This window comes from Phacochoerus africanus, chromosome X, assembly GCF_016906955.1.
Source record: "Phacochoerus africanus isolate WHEZ1 chromosome X, ROS_Pafr_v1, whole genome shotgun sequence".
NCBI lineage: Eukaryota > Metazoa > Chordata > Mammalia > Artiodactyla > Suidae > Phacochoerus > Phacochoerus africanus.
Genome location: NC_062560.1, coordinates 53,046,853 through 53,064,109, shown reverse-complemented (window position 1 = coordinate 53,064,109; position 17,257 = coordinate 53,046,853). Strand labels below are relative to the sequence as shown.

The following is a 17,257-nucleotide window of genomic DNA, read 5'->3' as shown; positions in this document are numbered from 1 at the left end:
CTGTCTGCGATTGGACATTGGGGCTGATGTCCCTAGATTGCTCCGCGTGGACTGCCGCCGCGTGGGAAAACAAGGCTTGTCCTGAGAAATCGGACTGGCACCCTAAGGAGAAAATGTGTGTAGTGGGTTTTAAGCTACGGAGACCAACAGCCAACTACCAGGGCACGGGAGCAAGAGGCAGCCCAGGACATACTTTGCCCTATGCACAGCCGAGGGCTACGTGAGAACTGGGCAGTGTTGCTTTCCTGAGCAAGACTCATTCGGCTTCCCTTTCCTTCCTTTCTTTTTGGTTTAGAGAAGCGCTTTCAATATTTCCTTTAACCTGGGTTTTTGTGTTGCAGTATTCTTTAAGTTTTTGTTTGTTGGAGAAAATTTTTATTTCCCCTTCTATGTTAAAAGATATTCTTGCTGGATAGAGTATTCTAGGTTGCATATTTTTTCCTTTGAGCACTTTAAATATCTCTTGCCATTCCCTCCTGGCCTGTAGTGATTCTGTAGAGAAGTCAGCTGATATTCTTATGGAGGTTCCCTTGTAGGTAACATTCTGTTTTTCTCTTGCTGCCTTTAGGATCCTCTCTTTATCACTAACTTTTGCCATTTTTATTATGATGTGTCTTGCTGTGGGTCTGTTTGGATTCAGTTTGTTTGGGGCCCTCTCTGCTTCTTGTATCTTGAACCCAGTATCCTTTAGATTTGGGAAGTTTCCAGCGATAATTTCTTCAAATATATTTTCCATCCCCTTATCTTTTTCTACTCCCTCTGAAATTCCTATTATGCGTAGATTGGCCCACTTTATATTATCCCATAGGTCTCTTATATTGCTTTCCAGCTTTTTGATTCGGTTTTCTGTCTGTTGACCAGATTGAGTGATTTCCATTATTCTATCTTCCATATCACTGATTCGTTCTTCTGCATTATTCATTCTGGTTTTTACTGCCCTTAGTTCAGTTTGCATCTCTGCAAATGAATGTTCTCGGTTTTCTTGGCTCCTCCTTATATTTTCTAGTTCCTTTCTGAGGGTATCTGCATTACTGTTCATATCTTCTCTTCATTCCTTCAGTATTTTCACTATTTCTCTTTTGAACTCCAGGTCTGTCAGACTGCAGAGATCTGTTTCATTGTGGACTGTTTTAGGTGAGTTCTCCTGTTGGTTTGACTGGGGGTGGTTTCTCAGCTTCTTCATCTTGCTTGTTGTTTTCTTTCTCCTGAGGGAGTTGTACTCTCCGTGATCGGGCAGTGTTTGCCTTGTCACTGCCGTGGAAGATTTCCTGAGGGCTGGCGATGTTGGTCAATCTTTTATGAGGCAGTGTGGCGTTTCTGGAGTGTTGATGGGGCTAACAGTGTTTCTTTGAAGCAATGGAGGACTTCCTGAGGGCAGGCAGGACTGGGAGGTCCATACCACGATGGTAGCAGATTTCACTTGGTCATGCAGAGCTTGCTCTGGTGTTTTTAGGCTGTGGGGTTCTTGCAGGGGGTTGGCAGTGTTGGGCAGCTGTTCCTCAGGAGTGCAGCACCCCCTGGGGGCTGGAGCAGCTATCTGGGTCACTGAGAACCAAAGAGGCTGTTCCCTACGGCAGCCCAACTCAGAAGGATGGCCTGAGAATGTAGGCAGATGTTTTCACAGTCTGGCCGAGCTTGTTGCAGCTTTTCTGGGCTGCAGGGGCTCTTCTAGGGGGCTGGTGGTGCTGAGCAGCTATTTCGTGGGAGTGGGGCACCCCCTAGGGGCTTGGGTGGGTAGCAGGGCTGTTGGAAACTGAAGAGGCTCCTCACTGGTGCAGCCTGACTCAGAAAAACCGCCTGAGATCTTTTCCCAACTCGGCCAGGCTTGTTGCAGCTTTTCTGGGCTGTAGGGGGACCTGCCTGGAGCTGGCAGTCCTATGCAGCTGATCCACTAGGGCACCCCCTGGGGGCTTGGGGAGGTAGCAGGGCCATTGGAAACTGAAGAGGCTCCTCCCCGGGGCAGCCTGACTGAGAAAAACCATCTGAGATCTTTTCCCGACTCGGCCAGGCTTGTTCTAGCTTTTCTGGGCTGCAGGGGGTCCTGCCTGGAGCTGGCAGTCCTATGCAGCTGATCCACTAGGGCACCCCCTGGGGGCTTGGGCGGGTAGCAAGGCCACTGGAAACCCAAGAGGCTCCTCCCTGGGGCAGCCTGACTCAGAAAAACTGTCCAGGAATTAGGCAGATGTATCCACTGCCTGGCTAGGCTTGTTCTAGCTTTTCTGGGCTGCAGGCCTTTTCTCGGGGGCTGGTGGTGTTTGGTGCTACTCTGCGGAAGTGTAGCCCCTCCAAAGGGCAAGCAGGCCTGTGCAGGGACAGCCCCTGCGGTGGTAGGCTTCAGGCAATTGTTGAGGCCAGCCCTCCTGGATGGCAGGCAGCCCCAGGTCCGGTGAGAGCATAGGGGGTGGCGGGGGTGGGGGGAGGGGATGCACTGGGAAGCACAGCTTTCAGCTAGCTAGTGGGCCTGTAAGCTTGCTGTGGCTTGGGGGGTATTCTATGGGGACCCACCCCTTCTTCTCTCCCCTCCCCAGCACGGGCGCAGACCAGGCTCATTTCCCAGGTTCCCTCTGATGCAGCTTTCCACTTCCCCGCCCCTAGAGTATTGCTCCCTTCCTCTGTGACAGCTTTGTTTTCTAGTCTCCCAGGCAGTCTCTGCCCCGTCAAATGGTTTCTAGACCTCCCAAGCAGTTTCTGCTCCGCCGGCGCCCCCAGCCCGGGGACTAACCTCTGGAGCCTAGGTCTCGGTGCCCAGCCCCCACCCAGGCGTCCCCCAGCCCTTTCTCAGGGACTAACCTCTGGAGCCGATGTCTCGGTGCCCAGCCCCCACCCAGGCGTCTCAATTTTTGGTGACTGTGCCCCTAGTTCAGATGGTCCGTTGGGTTCTTGATCGGCTTTTCCGTACTCCAACTTACTGCTACACTCTTCTCTGCATCTGGAGATTCCTCCAGTTCGTTTGATCTTTCCCCTGTGTAGGTGACTTTCCAGGGTGCGGGATCCCTTTCTCCTCCGCAGTTCCCTTTCGGGAGCGCCCCTCCCGCTCGGATTCACCTTCTCTCACTCTCCTCTTTTCTCCCGTTCTGCCCCGTAATGTCATGAACTTGCCGTTATTGGAGTTTAGGTTCCTCTGCCAGTGATTGGTTGCTGTTCTGTGTGAGTCATTTATTCTGTAGATGTACTTTTTTTTTTGTTGTGTTTGTGGGAGAGGGTGAGCGTGTCCCCCTACTTCCCCGCCATCTTGTCCTCCTCAGGAAACACATTTTAAATATAAAGACATATGTAGATTAAAAATAATGGGATAGAAAATATATATATCATGCTAACACTAATCAAGAGAAATCTGGAAGAGTTGCATTAATTTCAGGCAAAGTACACTTCAGAGAAAGTAAATTATCAGGGATGGATAAAGAGGTGCATTATATGAGAGTAAAGGGGCTGATTCTCCAAGAAGACATGACAATTCTTAACATATATTTATCTAATAATACTCAAAATACATGATGCAAAAATTGATAGAACTGCAAGGAGAAATAGATGAATCCACAATTATTGTGAAAACTTCAACTTTCCTATATTGGAAACAGACAGATTCTGCAAGAAGATCCAGAGAATCCATAAGGACATTATTAAACTAAACAGCGCCATCAATTCATTGAATCTAACTGACATCTACACATGCTTCATCCAACAACAGCACAATGGACCTTCTCCCTAAGCTCACATGAGACATTGCCAAGTTAGACTACATTATGGGCCATAAAACACACTTTGACAAATTTTAAAGAATATAAATCATACCGAGTATGTTCTCAGACTCAATGGAATAAAGCTAGAAATTAGTTTTAAAACAGAAAGACAGCTGGAAATTCTCAAAATAGTAGAAGATTAACCAACATGCTTTTAAAAACATAACCTGTCCCTTGACAACAGGAGATTCTCAGGAAATGTCATCTTCTATGAGAATGTGTGACCTGTCCCCTGAATTCATTTCATGACAGAAAAGATTCTGATCCACTTAAAATCAAGGCATCTTCTATCAGTTTAAGATGTAGAAAGGCAGGTCACATCGCTCCTTTCCGTGGTTTCTAGAAACCACACCTATATAAAATGATGAAGATATATATTGTGCTTAAAATCACTGGAATTAACACCTCCAAAATACAGATTTGAGTCCCCAGTCCATCAATGACTATCTGTGTGAACTTGAGCAAGCCACTCCACTTCTATGAGCCTAAATGTACGATGAGAATTGTAAAATGAGAATAATGTTAGTACTTCCTTCTGTGTGTTGCTATGAGAATGAAATGAGCTGATGCATCTGTAGTGCAGAGCCTGGAACATAGCAAGTGTCTATAAATGGTATCTAATACTAGAATTTCCATACCCTATTCCCTGAGCCTAGCCCTGTACTAAGTATTGTCATGGAGAAGGGAGCCAAGAGCAAGTAGCATTCTAAGCTCTGTTCTCAAAGGACTCGATACCTATATGGAAAATTAAAACATTCCATGTAAGATAGTCAGCAATTAGACTGGAACATGTAATGTCTGGATGCGAAGGGCATAGGTCAGAGTAGGCAATCAAGAAAGGGCTGCCCAGAGAAGGAACAGTGAATATATATACATGTATGTGTAACTGAGTCACCATGCTGTACAGTAGAAAATTGACAGAACACTGTAAACCAGCTATAATGGAAAAAATAAAAATCATTATATATAAGTAAAGGGGAAGTGGAAAGGTCTGCATATAAAGGGCAAAGCTTTGGAGATGAAATGGAATCTAGGTTATCTGAGAGCTGGTGAGAAGACCAACCTGGGAGAAACAGGGGATGAGGTAGAACAGTTTAGATAGAACAGAGAACCAAAGCATGCAAAGTCGTTGAGAGGTACCTGTAAATACCCAGAATCACAAAGCTCTTAAACTTTAGAGTTTAATCCTGGGTCATATGGTTCGGGAAACATAGAGCACATGAATCCTAGTGCTCTGAAAGCATAGAGCTTGAAACTTCTAGACTACCATTGTCCAATAGAACTTTTTGATGATGGAAATATTCTAAAAGGTATCCAATATAGTAGCTACTGGCCACATGTGGCTATTGAACACTTGAAAAGTGGCTACGGCAAGTTAAGAAACAGAATTTTACTTTTTCTCTAACGAAATTATATTTACATTTAAATAGCTACATGTAGCTAGCAGTTACCATTGGACATTGAGGTTCTAGGCTTTGGGCCATTAGCACCTATAGGGCATTTTGACCTGAGAATCCTAGACTTAGCATTGGAGTCAGAGAGTGTTAAAACCATACAACATTTAGAAAAAGCCTCTCAGTCCTGAGCAAGACGTCAGGTCTTGGTCCATCTTCTTTACTTCATCTGTATCCCACAGACTAAAAAGGCCATGAATGTGATCCTTGGTAAGCTGCAGGCCAGTGACTACTTCAACATCATCTCCTTTTCTGACACAGTTAGTGTCTGGAAAGCTGGAGGCTCCATCCAGGCCACCATTCAGAATGTCCACAGTGCCAAGGACTATCTGGGCCACACGGAAGCTGATGGTTGTAAGTGTGAGACCTACTCACCCAAATGGGCAGGCTGTGGTGACATGGGAAATTCTTGAAACATTCCCTTCATTCCCTCATCCACTTCACCTCTCATGGTATCTGAACTATCACTATTACATTTTACACAAATATGTTCCTTCATCCTTTTGTGTTCTTTTGCCTAGTGGAAAGAGCACAGTTCTTCATGTATTTTAGGCCACATTCCTCTCTGGGCCTGAGTTTCCTCCTCTTTAAAGCACATGCTCAAAATAATTTGCTAAAACTCTTGTTTTATTTTTATCAATAATCTAGATTTTTCCCCAAGCATTTGAGCAAGTTGCTGCCCTGATTTTGGCTTTTGATCAATCCTCTCTCAGACAGTTACTGAAGTCTTCCCACCTACCACTTCCTGACAACTCAGCCCTTTTTCTCCCTGTAGTATTGAGGTGGGGATGCTATCCTTGGGGAGCTGCCAATCTGACTAGAGAATGAGACATCCCTCCAGGAAACAGGCAACACATTCTGAGACAGGGAGTGATAAAAGCCAAGGAAATGTGGGCTCAATTGTCAGATATCAGGGAGCTTGTGTAGGGGTGGGGAGTCAGGAAGGATAAGCAGTAGAAACAGTATGAGCAAAGATAAAGAGATATGACTGAGCCTGGGAAGTTGGTGAGGTGCCCAGTATGTCTGCAATGGGGGTAGAAGTTACTAGAAACCATAGTCTCACAGTCTGCTCTCCAATTAGGGACTAACATCAATGCAGCTCTGCTGGCAGCTGCTTCAGTGCTGAACCATAACAACCAGGAGCCTGGGAGGGGCCTCAGTATGGGGAGGATCCCTCTCATCATCTTCCTGACAGATAGGGAGCCCACAGCTGGCATGACAACCCCCAGTGTGATCCTCTCCAACATCCATCAGGCACTGGGCAACAAGGTGTCCCTTTTCAGCTTGGCCTTTGGATATGATGCTCATTTCCCACTGCTGCATTGCTTGTCCCCGGAGAACCGAGGAAAAGCCAGGCGCATATATGAGGATGCAGATGCAGCCCTACAGCTGAAGGGCCTCTATGAACAGCTCTCCATGCCTCTGCTGGCAGACGTACGTCTGGACTACCTAGGTGGCTTGGCTGGGGCCTCCCCTTGGGCACTTTTCCCCAACTACTTCGGTGGCTCAGAGCTGGTGGTGGCAGGTCAAGTGCAGCCAGGTGAGCAGGAACTGAGCATCCTCCTGGCAGCCCACAGCCCCAAGGGTCAGCTTCTTGTGGCTCGCCACAATGAAGTGGCCACCAACAGAAGCCAGAAGGTCTTTGGTTGCCAAGGGGAGCCAGCCCCCAGTGTAGCCCACTTTATACATCGCCTCTGGGCCTACATCACCATTGGAGAGCTGTTGGAGGCACGCTTCCAAGCTCATGGTGCCACCACTCGCCACCTGCTGGCTGCCAAAGCCCTCAACCTGTCCCTTGAATACAATTTTGTCACATCTCTTACTTCACTGGTCATGGTGCAGCCCAAAGAAGCCAGTGAGGAACCCAGGATACAGACTTTCATCACAGATAGACCAGGCACCATCACACCCTCATCCACTAGCAGGCATGGCCTAGGGGCAGGCACAGCCCAGCCAACCTTGGTGCCCAAGGTTTCTCCCAAATCAAGGCTTGTGAAACCAAAGTTCTACTTAACCTCAACTACTCCTGCCTCTACAAGGAAGATTCCTAGTTCCAAAGAGTTGGAGTCACTGGATCAGAAACCTAGTACCCTATCCAACCTCACACACCCAAAGGCCAAAATCTCAGCACAACAGGATTCTGGCACCTTGGCTCAGCCAACATTCAGGACAAAACATGCTTACCTTGTGCCCTCAAATTCCAATGCCCTATTGCTTCTGAAGCCCAGCATGCCATTACACCAGGATGCTAGTACCCTATTACCCATGAATTCCAAGACACAAGCCTCACTGCTGAATCCTGGCCCATCCCAGCCCAAAGCTGGCTCCATGAAACAAGCTACTCTGCTGCATTCCAAACCAGGTGTTCCATCACAACCTAAACTAGATGGCCTATCACACCCCCAATCTGGGATACTCATATCGCAGTCACTCAAAAGCCTGTCACAGCCAAAGCCTGGAGTCTCCACACATCAGATCATCAAATATCCACCACAAACCAAAGCAAGTGTTCCTGATTCCAAGACCCCAAACAACCTGCCATACCCTGAACCCAGGATCCTCTTACCCAAGACCTCTAAAATCCCATCACCTCTTAAACCCAGTGTCTCGCTTCACCAAACTCCCCTAAGCTTATTGCTTCCCAAAACTAGGACCCCAGCCCCCAATAAACCTAAAATCCCATTAACCTCCAGATCTGCCAAAATCAGGCCCCCACCTCCTCAGAGCCTAAGCACACTCCCAAGCACAATCTCAAGTCCCACAAGTCCCAGCAGTACCATGACCATTTCTGTCCTTGGAGAACCCCTCCCTACTCCCTTTCACCCCACCCCACCCTCTCTGCTACCCCTCGGAAGGCTCTGGCATTAACATGACCTACTTCTAGAGCTCCAAGGTACCAGGCAAATTCTGCAATCATCTGTGTCAGAAGTTCCGACAATGGGCCTACCCAACAGCTCTGGGCCTATGCCAGAAGGCAGTCCCCCAAACCTGCCTGTCTTGCCACCTTCTAGTGCCCTCCCTGAGGAAGTCAGCCTCCTCCTTCTCCCTGAATAGCTAGAGCTGCTGCCTGAATTAGTGGTGGAGTCCAAGTTTGTGGAGTCCTTGAATACACCAGCTTTCTATACCTTCCTCACTCCTGACAAAGATGGTGAGTTCCATGGGCAAGAGGCCAAATCACAAGAGGGCAGTATGAATGGGGAGCACAAGGAACTAAAAGTGTACAAATCTTATACATATTCTTGTGATCCAAGCTGCTTGTTTTTAGACTTTGAACCAGCAACTTAACTTCTCTGAGCTTCAGCACATAGACTCTGGGAGAGAAGGGATATTAAGCCTGTGTATGCACAGAAACACATTAGCTAAACTATGGCTTTGACACTTGCTTTGTTGGACAAGAGACTTGCTCACAATTCTCAAGCAGAGAAGGGATGTGGCTTATTACTGGGAAAAGAAGGTCTGACTGGTTTTTTGTGCACTATGAACAGCCTTGCTTAATGTGAGGGCTATTCAAATTTGGGAAGATGATGAAAATTGCCTTTAAATTTCCAGAAGACTGTGAAATAATAACACTTTACATTTTTAGCTCTTCCTATGTGCAGGTAGTGCCCTACATGTTGTACTTGTAGTCCTCATTTAATCCTCACCAAAAAACTGTTAATACCTGCATTTTACTCATGGGAAAGATGAAGCACAGAGAAGTGAAGCAACTTGTTTCACATCACAAAACTAGTAAGAGATTTGACCCTACATAATCTGGTCCCATACTGAATGTGATGTACCACTTCACTATTCTGCTTTCCTGAGAGGAGTGACATTTCCTGGGTACCTTATAGGGCAGGATTAGAGCTAGCCGGTGGTGGCAATAAGTCACAGGGATAGAAATTTGGGCATGATATCCTTGAAATATCCCATCCTTCACCCTTCTCCCTCCCAATATCTTATCCATTTTCAATTCCTGACAATGTTATCTCTAATATGTTTGTCAAATGTACCCACTTCTCACCACCCCAACTGACACTATCCTAGGGCAGACTACCATTGTGCCTCACCTAGAAAACTGTTACAGCTGCCTCACTGGTCTTACTGGTCTTCTTGTTTCCTCTCTTGAGAGATTCTCTTTGCCATTCTCCACCAGTAGCCAAAGGAATCATTTAAAAACATAAATCACTTCATGTCCTTTCCCTACTTAACTCCCCTCAAGAGTTTCCCATCACATCTAGAATGAAGTCCAAAGTCCTCTTTATGGGCTACAAAGCCCTACATAATCTGTCCTCCATCTCAAGACTTCTTTCCCCTCATCTTCTCCTACTCACCCTCTGAACTCAAGCCCCACTGGCTTCTCTGTTCCTCCAATCGGTCATACCACCACCCCTGCCTCTACTCAGGGACCAAGCTGTATCCCCTGCTTGATAATTGCTCTCACCTGCTTTGCCCTGACCCTTACCTACAACGCTCATTTCTTCAATTGCCACTCAAACTCCAGCTCATGTCTTAAATCTCAGCTCAAATGTCCTTTTCACCCCTTCCTACTACCCCAGACTACATCAAGTACCTATAAGTCCCTTAGTCAATATATTATGTTTTTCTTATAGCACTTATCAGCATTGGTAATTATAATTTCATTCATGTCTGCCTCCCCAAGTAAAATATGAGGTTCGCCAGGTCAGAAATAAGACTTCCTTTTCCACTACCATATGCCTGATGCTTAAACAGTGCCTGAATAAATAAATAAAAGAACAGTCGAATACATGCATAAATGCTGTAAGGAAGAATTTTTAACATAACTGAGCTTAAAGGACTAAGATGAAATGGAGAACTAAGGTCTCAGTCTTAGCAATGTGCAGATCCATTTAGAAAGCCAATTAGAACTCTCCTGATCAGAAGGAAGATGTGCCCTTTAGTAGGCCGAGGGCATCTTTGCCCTGAGAGTGTGAACAATTTCTTTTATATGTTTTGTGTTTGGCAGGAAATTCACATTGGGACAGAAATTCTGAGGAGATCCTTGGAGGAGCTAGAGGCAGCATGGAATCTCAGGGAAGTTCTGCAGGACTGGCAAAAGGTGAACAAAGAGCTCCCCTGACAAAGATCCCTGAGCTTTCACATCAATTCAGCTAGAATTTCATAGGCATTGCTTGAGCCCAGAGGAGGGGAAATGTATCAGTTTTCTACTGCTGCATAATAAATTACCATGAATGTAGTAGCTTAAAACAGCACCCATTAATTATCGCACAGTTCTATTGGCAGGAAGTCTAAGTTAGTTAGGTTCTCTGCTCAGGGCCACCCAAGACTGAAATCAAGATGTTCAGTAGACTAAGTTTTCATCCTCTTCCACATTCATTCAGGTTGCTGGAAGAATTCAGTTCTTCATAAGACTGAGATCCCTGTTTCCTTGATGATTGTTGGCTAGCAGTCACTCTCAGCTCTATAGGCCACCTGGGTCCTATAGGTTTCCCACATTCCTTGCCACATGACCCCTTCCATCTTCAAAGACAGCCATGGAGAATCTCCCTCATGTCAAATCCTTCTCATATTTCAGACCTCTCTGATTTCTCTGTCTCTGAGCTCTAGACCCAGATTTAAGAGGCTTGAGAAATTAAATCAGTCCCACCTGGATAATCTTCCTATTTTATCAAATGCCCACATTACTTAACCTATTTATGAGAGTGATAGCTCATCATATCACAGTCCTGGGGATTTTACAGGGTGTATACACTGGGAAATTTTGGGGGGTTGGCATCTTAGAATTATACCTACCACAAGCAGAGAGCAGGGGAAAACAGCATTTGAGTTGGCCTGTAAAAAAAACTAGAAATCAATCCTTGGTAGCTAAAGGAAAAGAGAACTTTCCAGGTGGCAGGAAAAAACAGAAGCAAAGGATCACTAGCAAGATAAGATAGGCATTCATAAGAAGAGTCACCTCAGTTGGGCTGGATCATGCAGAGAAAAGTGGAGAGGTAGGCAGGACTAAATTTCAGAAAAGACTTAAATGCTGAGCTGTGGAATTTGGTTTTTATCTGGGAGGAGGTGATTCAGAGGCCAGGGGATCCAGAGTTCCTAGGAATGCAATAGGTAAGTCTCTTACCAACACAGTCCCCTTCTATTTTGTAGGCACACTGCCAAGTATCTTCACTTTCTCATCCTCAGGTAAGCCAGCCACCCTCACTGTTCTGTTTGAGTGGACAACTTGTGCAGTGGGACTGGTGCTGGTCTGTCTCTCTGGGATAATAGACATGGTATCCTACCTTCCCCTCCTCTCTCCTTCCTTCTCTTCCTCTCCAATTCCTTCTAGGGCCTTAACCTCAGGGTTGTGTCTCTTGTGTTGTAGTGGATGGGGACCCCCACTTTGTTTGTGATCTACATCCAACACTCAGAAGAGAGGATCTGCTTTACACTGGATGGGTGCCCAGGGGACCTGCTACAGCTCATAGATGACCTAAAGGCAGGTGAGAGCCCCAAAAACTCTACCTCATATAACTCCACAACTAGATATGCACATGTCAACACTCCAGACATTTGTGTACTAATACAAACACATAGAAGTGCACCTCATTAATGCACAGTTATGTACCCAGACACAAGAAAACAACACTAATATACTCTAACACAAGATACTCAAGAATACAAACAATCCAGGGCATACAGTAAACTCACACAAATACATACTCTGACACATATATTTTGATACTTTCCACACCTATACACAGTAACATACAAACATACATCCAGATGTGCACAGTATATGCCCAGATATACACATATGACAACACATTCAGACACACAGGCACTGATAACCCCAGATTCATCCAGGTACACAAGAATTCAACACACACAGGCACATATACTCTGCTACTCTAGACATATAAAATATACCAGTGCACACAAATACCATGACATACAGCTAGAAGAATACACATTGACATCCCCAGATATATATAGGTACCAACACACAACCAAACACACACAACATAAATTATTCACCAATACATATAATACCAAAATATCCAGAGACACATAAACATACAAAAAAAAAAACCTACCCTACCATAGCACCTTTCCCAAATATGCAGATGCACTGATATGCCCAGAGATACTCATATGAATAGATCCAAACACACATATTTACAAACTCAGAGGAAAGCATGTACATGCAAGTGGCCCCGCTATGTAAGCATGTGCATGCATAAACATGCCAACACACTGCACAGGAAGGAGCAAGTAGATGATCTGTGGTAGAAACACTTTCTTCAGGAGCTAGCTCTAACCACAAATCTGCACCACTTCATCTGAACTTCAGGCCCCGAAACTTCCCATTTCTTGTGCTGTGGGTGACCATGTGGATGACCAAGTGAAAGACTGTGCTCCCAGCACCCACTCTCCCTCTAGGGCTGCATGTGCGTGGACAATTGCTTGGGGCACCATCAAGGCCAGGCCACAAGGACCAGATCCGTATCTACTTCCAGACAATCACAGTTACTACAGACAAACCCTGGGTCTACACTATCACCATCACCCGAAGTTACATATCTGTGCAAGGTGAGGGTACCTTGCTCTTGTCCTGGGACCAGCCTGCCCTACTGAAGAAGCCCCATCTGGAGCTCCATGTGGCTGCTGCAGCCCGCCTCACCCTCCGCCTTGGACATCACCTTGAGTTCCTAGTCCTCCGGGACTGCTACCAGAACCCCAGCACCCTGCAACTACCCCACCTGGGGTTCTGTGTAGTCGATGGTTCAAGTCTCAGCCCCTTGGCCTGTGGCCTGTTGGGTAAGTGTAACTAAGGCTGACAATATCCAGGGAGCACCAGTCCCAAGAGAGACCCTGACAATGTGAAAGGACAGTGAACAGCCAGCACCTCAACCCACAAACCACAAAGAGAAATCAGAGCCAAGCTCTGCCCTTGGGGAGCTCCTGGTCTAGGGAGAAGACAGACCCAGACATGGATAATGATCACAGAGAGTTATCAATACTAGACAGAAAGCAGTCCAAGGAGCAGGAGGAACCTAGGGTGAGACACCTTGTCTAGCCTTGGAGCTCAAGAAAGATCTCCTTTAGGGGAGAGACCCACACTGAGTCTGGAAGGCTAAGCAAATGTGTAGAGGAAAAAACAGAGATTGGAGGAGATGGAGTTGGAGTGGTATTTGGCTTTATTCTGAAGACAATGGGAGTCACAAAAGTCAAAAGCAGGGGAAAGACACAGTCAGACCTGAGTATTACAAAGATCCCTCATGAGGCAGCTGTAAAAAGAGGATTGCAGGAAGCCAGACTGTAGGTCAGAAGACACTAGCAGAACTTGAGGCAGAGGCCCACACCAAAGAGTTTGGGTAGTGATGGTGGGTTGGACAGATGTTTTTACTTCCTCTGAGCCTCCTGACTCCTCCAATCTGCCTTGTTATCTCCTTCAAGCCAGACTATACCCCTTCTACTGCCATCTCATCCACCTTAGCTCTCTACTTTCATTCTAAACTCCTGAGCCATCTGGTTCCTCCACAATGCCCAACCTCTTCTCTCTTCCAGGCCTTTGCTGCCTATCCTCCCTCCCACTTATCCTTCTAGGTTCCCTGCTTCAGGATCCTTGCAGACCTCTCAGTGGGACTTGGGTCACTGCCTGACTGGTACTGCATTTCTCTCCCTTAGGGCAGTTCAAGCATGCAGACATCCAGCTGGTGGCAGGGCCTATGGGGCCAACCCTGAGGAGGCATGAAGGCTCAGATGTGTCTGTGGTCCTAGGCAAGAGGCTGGTGAAGGACTCACCAAGGCTGCCACCCTTCTGGGCTTCTTGCTGGCTGGTGAAGCACCCTCATGTACAGCAGCTGCTGGGCCACCCCTACTTTGCCTATGTCCTGTGAGGGCCCCTGAATGCCAGAGCTAGGAGACCTGAGTTTGGGAGATCCAGAGGCAAGGGTATATGGTGATCCAGGAACAAAGACCCAAACACATGGAAACAGACAAAGACATACACTCACACATGCACTAAGTGACATAAATACACCAAAACACACAAACACAGAGAGACATGCAAATCTATGGACCTATAGGCTTAGGGACTCCAGCCTCCTTACAGTCCTTACTTTCTTCAGTCTCTACTCTCTTCAATCCATACTCCACGGCAGCCTTAGAAGTGACTTCCTTTAAACAAAAAACTGAGTCAACAATCCTGTTCACAACCTTCTCTGGCTCCCATAGCATTTTCAAAGCTCTTGGAGTTCCTCTAAAAAAATATGCTCTCCAAAAATGGGCCTTTGCCTGCACTTTACCTTCTGTGTGGGACTCCCTTCCTTGACTCCATGCAAGTAAATTTTATGCATTCTCCAAGCCTTAGTTGTCATATTCTCTAGGAGGCCTTCCCTGACCTCTCCCATAAATTGAGTTCGGTCCCCCACGGTATTCCCATAGCTCACTGCCCATCCATTCAATCTTACTTATACTGTGTAGTAATGATCTATTTATTTGTATGGATCCTTGACTTAGACTGTGAGCTCTTTGAGAGCAAGGACCTTTTCTGAATCATCTATGTATCCCCTGTGCCTAGCACGTAGTAGGTGCTTAGTAAATATTTGTTAAATGAATGAACAAAAAAGGATCTCATGACACAGTAGTAGATACACAGATATACATACCACCAAAGACACAGGATCACACATAGAAAGACAGCAACAAGGACACAGTCATGGTTGGGGATATAGAAATAGAGACATATGGAAACAAAGGATCTCAAAATAAAGAGAATGGACATAGGGGCACATAGACATATAAATAGGGGGACAGGAAGCCAGAGTGACAGCACCCAGAGTAACAGATGATCTCTTGCCGGGTTTCTGTATCCTCATTTTGAGGTGCTGTCCCCATCGCAAGCAAAGAGGCAGGGAAACAAAAATAGGGTCACTCTGGGACAGGCACACAGTGACTAATGTGAAGACACTGAGACACAACAACATACAATTGAAAAGATAGAGATTTACAGATATCCAGACATAGGAGCAGAGGGGTCAAGACACACAGTGATACCTAGGGACACAGAGATACACAGGGGGATTTGATCAACACTACACTCCAAGACTCCAAGAACAGAGAGGTAGAAATACAGAGATATGATGTCATGAAGACATAGAGTGGAAGGTGAGAAGAGAACACAGATATATAATACCAGAGACCCACAATGACATAGAAACAGAGACATTACACAGACCCAGACTTGGTGACAAAGATTCAAGGTACAGGCATATGCAGAAGGCCACACTAAGACAAGAGCACAGACTTATATATTCAGAGATCCAGTGACAGTCATGAGGATGCAGACACCTGAAGAGTGGCAAACACCACTAAAGAGACAGGGTTCAGCCAAGGTAACAGAGACATAAGGACAGGCAAGATAGAGGCCCAGAAATAATGGGAAAATTGTGAGACAGTGATAGGGACACAGAAATTCAGAGACAGAGATCCTAGAACAATTAGACATGAGGATGTGAACCCACAAACACAGTCATATGGATACAGGCTAAACATAGGGACAGAAACAGACACTCTTCTTGAAGAGTCAAGATAGGAACAAAGAAACCCAGACACAGAGAAACAGACACACAGAACATTTGCGAATGGGCAGAGGCGCAGAATCAAGATACCCCTGGGGATACCCAGAAATAGAGATACACGAAAAGGCAACCAAGCTGCAAATGAAGGGATGGGGACAGTGAATCAGACTCAGAGACACAGAGATAGAGGGCCAAAAATAAAAAGACATGAATCCAGACACCAGACACAAACAAAGACAGGGACACAGAGGTGGTGAGTCAGATCAAAACAAAACCAGGGACAGAGTAAGACTGAAAGAGGAACAGATATAAAGAGACACCCTGACAAACAGACCCACAGAGACAAGAATACAGTCATGGGAATCCAGAAAAAAATCCATGAATTAAGAAAGAGAGGTATTGAGGCAAAGAGCAACTTAAGACACAGTCACAGCAACATCAAGAAAACAATACAGAAATATTGGAAAAACCTGGAGTAAATAAATGGAGAAGTAGGATAAATACCAAATCACAGACATATAGAGACAAATCCAAGATATGCATAGACTAAGGGACTCACCAACAAAGACCACATGGAAGTAGGCACATGCAGAGTCACAAGCACACACACTCATAGAGAGACACTCAGAGGAATACAGAAACTCTGGGACACACTTATACACACAAAAGTTCAGGGAAATGCAAAACTTAAGGTTCACAGAAACAGAAACATATAGATACTGGAACACAAAGGGTCACAGGTGCCCTGATCCAGAGATGCACAGACACTAGGTCCTAGATCACATGAAAAGGTTCAGGGGCATGCAGACTCAGGAACACAAAAAGTCGCTAATGTACAGAGAAAGGGATGCACAAACACTCAAACAGAAATGTTCATTGCATTCCCAGACACAGACATGAAGTACCCATGGGTACACAGAGACAGGGAGACACAGACACTGGATCACAAAAGATCTAGATAACACAGATCACTAGATCACACAGATCACTCAAGCACATTCAGGAATAAGAATGCACAGACACTAAAATGCAGAGATCAGGAACACACAGAAACAAGAACATAGAAGCAGGGGAATACAGACAGAGGCTCAGGGACACCCAGAGATGTGCTTATACAGACACTGAAACATAGTGACTAATTAGGGGTGCAAAAAGAATGGGACACAGAAACTCACAGTCTTACAGGGAGCCAAGGATATGCAGATGCTAGACCACAATATGCAATAGAAACCACAGACAACAGAACATAGAGTCACTGGGCCACAGAAACCTTGAGAAACTAATATACATAGACACTGGAACACAACCAAACACTTACTTATAGAGATATTAAGATACGCACAGCCATTGGGAAATATAGGCAACCACTGACACACAGACAGACACTGGAATATACAAACATTGGAATATACCTAACACATAGACACTAGAACAGAACACAGGGATGCTGGCACACAGAGACAATGTGACCAGACATTGCCACACAGAAGTATTGGTATATACAGCCACTGGGATACACAAACCGAGGGACACATAG

At 45.7% G+C, this 17,257-nt stretch overlaps 1 protein-coding gene across 1 annotated transcript; it reads left to right on the top strand.

The window, feature by feature from the left end:
* Positions 1-4,758: 4,758 nt before the first annotated feature.
* On the top strand, positions 4,759-14,037 carry ITIH6 (inter-alpha-trypsin inhibitor heavy chain family member 6). The gene is given in 9 exon segments (XM_047764205.1): positions 4,759-4,824; positions 5,377-5,548; positions 6,276-8,342; positions 10,161-10,253; positions 11,303-11,338; positions 11,520-11,539; positions 11,541-11,637; positions 12,578-12,955; positions 13,826-14,037. Coding segments are annotated over 9 exon segments (3,141 nt in total).
* Positions 14,038-17,257: the final 3,220 nt, after the last annotated feature.